We start from the raw sequence: 6478 nt of genomic DNA on the forward strand, positions 1-6478 counted from the left end.
GTAGGGTAGGGTGACCAGGTTCTTCCCTGTGTCAGCCTGTGACAAAGAGAAATAAATACCCAAGAGACTGGAGAAAAGTTCTGGATTATTTGCACAGAGCTGTAGCAAACAGCACCGAACAGGGAGGCAGCGATGTGGGGCAGAGCCTCAGGAGCGGCAGGAGGTGACTTGCAGCTTGGCAGTGCTGCAAGAACTGTCCTGTTCCTCAGCCTAAGCACAGCTTCCCTCCCTGCTGGAGGCATTCAGGGGTTTCATTAAGCACTGCCACGTGGGCTTGCATTTCTCACTTGATCCACAGCCCAGTGAGCTCCGTGAGAGGCTCTGCTGACCTGTCCCCTGCAGCCCTTGGCCCACCCGGCAGCCACCACGAGCAGGGTCATGGAAAGGAACCCAGCAGCTGCCAGCCAGAGAGCTGTCTGTGCCAGGCTGGCAGCTCCAGGGACCTCACACCGAGGGCTGGAGGATTTAACCACACGTGCTTGGGCTGTGGCTGCTCCCTTCTGTGCTATGAGCAGATGCAGTGTTAACTGCTGCCCCACAGGCTCTGCCATGAACGGTAACACATGGAGTCATCAGAGAGTTTGGGTTGGAAGGGACCTTAAAGCTCAGCTCATTTTCCTCACCATGGGCAGGGACACCTGCCACTAGAGCAGTTACTCAGAGCTCCATCCAGCCCAACCTTGGACACTTCTAGGGCATGGGGCAGCCACAACCTCACTTGGCAGCCATATAAATAAACTAGAAAAACATTGATCAGCTAAAGAAAATACAAAGTTTCTCTGAAGGCCCATACTTCAAGTTTGCTCTCTTGATTAAAAGGTTGAATTTGAGTAAGTGGGGCAGGAGGCCTGGCAGGGAGAGGAGCAGCCTCCTGTACCTTGTCGATGCTCAGGGGCAGGACGTATCTGCGGGCCTCGGGCTGCGGCGCCTTCTCCGCCTGCCGCTTCACCTCGTCCCAGTTGGCCCGAAGGTTGGCCAGGTACAGGTAGTTGTAGACAAACTCAAACCTGCACCAAACAGCACCACAGAGACAAACACAGCTGGGCTTTGCAGGTGTGGGGGAAGTGTAGGTGGTTTTTGCCTAAAATTCATAGAAGCATAGAATGGTTTCGGTTGGGAGGGTCCTTAATGTTTATCTTGTCCCAGCCCCTGCCATGGGCAGGAACACCTTCCACTGTCCCAGGGTGCTCCAAGCCCCATCTAGCCTGGTCTTGGACATTGCCAGGGATGGGGCAAAACAGAGTGACACAAGCCCCAGTCCAGCTCCTCAGCAGAGCTGAGCTATGTGTGCACCACAGCCCTGTCAGGAAAACCCAGCAACTGCTGGTGTTCAGCACAGGCACGGGAAGGGCCTTGGAGCAACCTGTGATAGTGGAAAGTGTCCCTGCTCATGGTAGGGGGTGGAACAAGATGAATTTTATGGTCCCTTCCAACCCAAAGCAGTCTGGAATTCTATGATTCTGTGCCAGGATCAGCTCAGCTCAGGGTGTCCTGGGTATGCAGCCAACACAGGGCTGAGCTTCATCATTTCAGTGCCACATTTCTGTGTTTACATGAAGTGCAGCGTTCAAGCCTCACACACACCCTGCTCATTGCAGCCCCAGGAGCCAGAATAGCATCAACCCTTCACCAATCACTAACATTTCTTAAAGATAAAAGTAAATAACAGATAAAATATTTTTTTTCCTGGAAAATGAATGTCAAGCAGGCTCCCTGCACCTCTGGAGAGCTCAGTGCTGTATAGTCTACATGTCACCACGTGTTAAATGTTAAATGGGTTGGTGGAAGTGCCAGAGGCCCCAGCAGGGAAGTGCCAGGGCAGGGAGGGGCAGTTGTGGTGCAAGGGGCAGTTGTGGTGCCCTTGGCCTCACCCCTTCCAGGTGCACAGGTCCACGATCAGGAACCCGTTGTCCTCATAAGTGTTGATGTGGTGGAAGAGGTTGAAGGCCGAGGTGCGGTACTTGAGGTTGAGGAGCCTGCCTTTCTTCTTCTCTGCCACGTGAAGCCATACCTGCAAACCACACAGCAGCTGGGCTTAGGCTCAGGGAAATGAAGGTGAAGCCAACGGATCCCCAAGGCAGGTCTGGCTGCCCAGTCCAGCCCAGTTTGGGATGACCCCATGCTTACCCCCATGGTTTCGTTGGACTCGAAGCAGTCCATGTAGTTGGCTCCCCAAAGGCTCCAGGAGGAGAGGAACTTGAGGAGGTTGATTTTCACTGGTGTCTCCACAAACACAATGTAGTTTGGGGTCAGCCCAAAGCTGTTGGGAAAGGCAGGGGAGCACATCAGGCGCACTGGGGTCAGTTTGGACAAAAACCATGGAGTTGCTTATCTTAAACACATGGATCATTGCTCAAAATGACCCTGATTTTGGTTAATCACCTAATTTTCATTGCTGATTACATGTGAAAACTAGTCCCTGGTTCCAGCTGACCCCATGGAATGTTACCTGTGGACATAGGAGGGCTTAAACCTGTCACTGCAGGGGAACTGCACCACCACCTCCGACTTGTTTATGGGGTCTTCCTTGTCTGGAATGGGACAGGTGAGAGGTTATGGAGGTCTTATCCACACTTGGTCTGCACTTACAGCCTCTACCCAGCAAATTCCTGCCTTTCACACAAAATTCGTCATTTAGAAGCCACCTGAAGTGACTTAAATACAGCATTAAAAAAATAAATTAAAGGAGCTTAGAAAAAGCCTAACTGGATAACAAAGTTCATTTAAAGGACAAAGAAATGATTCATAAGGGGAAAGTTTCCCAGCTGGCTCCCAGGTGGGATTGACTGACCTGCCTGCAGAGGAGGGATGCGGATGATGTTGTAGGCCAGGGCAAAGTTTTTCCCAAAGCAATTGCCAATGTTGTAAACGGTGCCATCGTTCTCAATGTGGGGATGAGCTGTTGCCCCATTGACAGACACATATTTACAGAGATCCACCTGGAGAACAGCAGGGACAGAGTCAGGAGTGAGGTGGGAAGGCACAAGCTCTGCAGGGTGTTGTGAGTCAATACATCCTTGCTTTGCATGTGGGAAGTTCCTCTCAAAGTCGGCAATTGAGCTCTGATTTGCCAACTCCAACCACAACTTGAAGATGCTCCAGGGGCTGGAGCCCCTCTGCCATGGGAGAGCTGGGGGTGTTCAGCCTGGAGAGGAGAAGGTTCAGGGGGGACCCTTCCAGTGCCTAAAGGGGCTCCAGGAGAGCTGGAGAGGGACTGGGGACAAGGGATGGAGGCACAGGAGGGCAGAGTTAGATGGGATATTGGGAAGAATATCTGTGAAGGTGGTGAGGCCCTGGCACAGGGTGCCCAGAGCAGCTGTGGCTGCTCCTGGATCCCTGGCAGTGTCCAAGGCCAGGCTGGACACTTGGGGACAGTGGAAGGTGTCCCTGCCCATGGCAGAGGTGGCACTGGATGGGCTTTAAGATCCCTGCCAACCCAAACTGTTTTGTGACTCCATAATTTTCATTTTAGTTTTCCTTCTCCACACCTCTGTCTGCCCAGGACAAAGACCCACCTGCTTGATGGTCTCCAGGGTGTCTGGGTTAATCCTGGTGATGAAGTTGGTCTCAGTACAGGCATAGTAATCCTCACCCACAGGGTAGACATTCACCAGGGCGTTATCTGTCACCTCCACACCTTTGAAGTAGGAGAAAAACCTGAGCAGAGAAAACCAACAGGCAGTCAGGGGCTCCTGGGAAGCAGAAACTCCATAGGACATCCCAGCAGTGTCTGCACCACCCGAGGGACCTGGAGAAGATGTTCTTGCAGGGGTCTGGGTAGGCGTAGGTGCCAAACTCCGTTATCACGATCCTCTTCTCCGTCATGGCTCGCACGTAGGCGTCAGTGCGGACAAACCTGGGGCCAGGAGGGGAAACTCTGTTACATGGGACACCAGGCTGTGCAATAAATACAAACATTCCTTTGATGAACCTCCTGAGAGCTCTGGCACAACCTCACGTTGCATCTGGGGCTGGCTTTAATGATAGCACTGCTAGAGCTCTTCCAATAACCACATGGACTCAAAATAACCAGGATGTCCCACAGGCACAGCCTGTTCCCAGCATTTCAGGCAAGCAAATGCTTCCTTATTTATTCCTTTTGCTTAGAAAACTGGCACGTACCTTCGGTGGTAGGTGACGTGCCCCTCCTTGAAGTCGAACTTGTGGAGCAGTGCCTGGCCATCAAAGAGGTGGTAGAAGGGCTCTGAGCCCACCTCAAACAAGCCAGGACCACATCTCAGGAGGCTTCCTCTCAGCCAGGTGGGAATCCTGCCTGTGGGAGACGCAGTGTTGTGCATGGCAAATCACACCAAGAAATTTTTATTGTGACAGCAAGAAAATCAAAACTTCATTTGCTAATTAAGCTTAGTGTTTAAACACACATGAGCTCTTCAAGCTCTGATTTCTTCACACCTGCTGTGGACCAAGACATTCAGTATTGTCTAAAGAGCTCCCCACCCAATCTGACCTTTCTCTACCCCAAATCACCAGCCCTGTGAGCTCCTTCACATCCAGCCTTGTAAAGCCCTGGAAGCCGCTGAGCTGTGGGAGCAAAGGAGAGCAGGAGGAGATGAGGTCCCAGACCAACCTGTGACATGGGCAGTCACTGGAGAGGACAGCTCCTCCACTGTCTCAAAGAGCTTCTTGTAGCCTCCAGCAGGATGCTCCACCCTGGAAGGGCACAGCTGGGTGAGCCCAGAGCAGGGGCACAGCTGGGAGCCCCTCCCAGGGAGGGATGGATCTTTCTGCACTGAATGATCCATGGCTTGCAGAAAACTTGAGGGAGGAAGGAGAAGCACCTTTCCATGGGGAAGGGCTCTGAGGCTCCAAACAGCTGCTGAGAACTGTCCTGAGCATGAGGAGGGGCAGGGACACCGAGGGGACAGCCCATACTGCAGCCCAGCAAACCAGGACACCCAAATCACCAGAAAGCAAAATCCAGCTTCTATCTCCCAGCTCCTGGAAAAGCCTTTTTTTTTATTTTTTGCCTTTTTTTTTCTTTTCTGAAGCAAAGAGTTATTTGTTGGGTTCCAATTTTATCTGCTGCAAAGCCCATGAAGACACACCAGGCACAGGCTGGTGAACTCTGCCCAGAGCAGCTGTGACTGCCCATGGATCCCTGGCAATGTCCAAGGCCAGGCTGGATAGGGCTTGGAGCACCTGGAACAGTGGAAGGTATCCCTGCCATGGCAGGGGTGGCTTTAAGGTCGTCCCAACCCAAACCATTCCAGGATTCCATTATTCTACTCCAAATTCTGGTCAATCCTCTGGAACCTGGAGGTGAGCCTGTTCCCCCAGACCAGGACCACACCTTGGCATGGGATGTGAGATGGAGACATGGAGACCTCCCCACTTCTCCTCCCCTCCAAACCCTGCTGCCCCCAGCCCCAAACAGTGCTCCACATGGGATGTGCTCCCACAGACAGGAGCCTCAGGAATACTCACTGGCTGTACATCCTCCCTGATGAAGGGCCTGAGCCTCCAGAGCCAAGCAGGGAGCCAGAGCTGTGCTGGGTATTTATGGGGTGCTGAGCCCTGCCCAGGGCAGCCCCATCCCAAAACAGCCCCCACCAATGGGAGCACCCTGGGAACAGAGCCGGCTTTCAGCACCAAAATCCTCCCCGGGCTTTGGGAGCTTTTGTCCTGCTGTTCACACAAAAAGGGGCTTTCACTGTTTTCCTGAGACCTAAATTCTTCCCAAGCAGAAGTGATTACAAAGAAAAAAAGCCCAGGGAGGAGTGGGACGGAGCACTGGAACCGTGCCGGGAGCTGGCAGCAGCACCCAGCTCCTCCAGAGCCTCCCCAGGAGTGTGTGACACCAGAGACACCAGGAGAGGAGAAAATGCCAGAGGCAAACATCAAGGAATCTCCTGAGTTGGAAGGACCCACAGGGATCAGTGATCCAGGCCCTGGCCCTGCACAGACACCCCAACAATCCCATCTCTGAGCCCTGTCCAAACCCTCCTGGAGCTGCTCTGGCAGCTTTGGGGCCATGCCCATTCCCTGGGGATCTGGGCAGTGCCAGCACCCTCTGGATGAGAAACCCTTCCCAAAATCCAACCTAAACCTCCCCTGACCCAGCTCCAGCCATTCCCTGGGTCCTGTCACAGGGAGCAGAGATTGGAGCTGTCCCCTCAGGCCCTTGAGGTCTCCCTCAGTCTCCTCCAGACTCATTAGGAACCACCTCTTGTAAGAGTGAATTATTTTTTAATTCATTTATTAAAATATTTATGAAAACATTTATGAAAACAACAGCGCTGTAAAGAGCAATGTCAAAGATTAACAAGGTCCCTGTTTCCTGCTGTCCCCTCACAGGCAGAGGATGAAGGTGTTTTATCAGCACATACATTCAGGTGCTGCTCCCACACAGAGGGAAACAGCTCCAGGGACCCAAACTGGGATGAAGGGACAGAGAGGGACATTAAACATCTCCTGCTCCATTTGCTGCCAAAACCAGCACATGAGGGTTGGCTCTTTC

At 52.7% G+C, this 6478-nt stretch overlaps 1 protein-coding gene across 1 annotated transcript in view; it reads right to left on the reverse strand.

Annotated features, from left to right (window-relative positions):
* The window catches only part of RPE65 (retinoid isomerohydrolase RPE65), a 7336-nt gene extending 1880 nt beyond the window's left edge, over positions 1–5456 (reverse strand). Inside the window, 11 exon segments of the mRNA XM_031064083.1 lie at positions 2–36; positions 878–1007; positions 1872–2011; positions 2128–2260; positions 2450–2531; positions 2792–2939; positions 3516–3657; positions 3749–3856; positions 4123–4273; positions 4589–4671; positions 5446–5456. Of these exon segments, the coding sequence (XP_030919943.1) occupies positions 2–36; positions 878–1007; positions 1872–2011; positions 2128–2260; positions 2450–2531; positions 2792–2939; positions 3516–3657; positions 3749–3856; positions 4123–4273; positions 4589–4671; positions 5446–5456 (1163 nt within the window).
* Positions 5457–6478: the final 1022 nt, after the last annotated feature.

The sequence above is a fragment of the Geospiza fortis genome, unplaced genomic scaffold (genome assembly GCF_000277835.1).
Source record: "Geospiza fortis unplaced genomic scaffold, GeoFor_1.0 scaffold69, whole genome shotgun sequence".
Lineage (NCBI taxonomy): Eukaryota > Metazoa > Chordata > Aves > Passeriformes > Thraupidae > Geospiza > Geospiza fortis.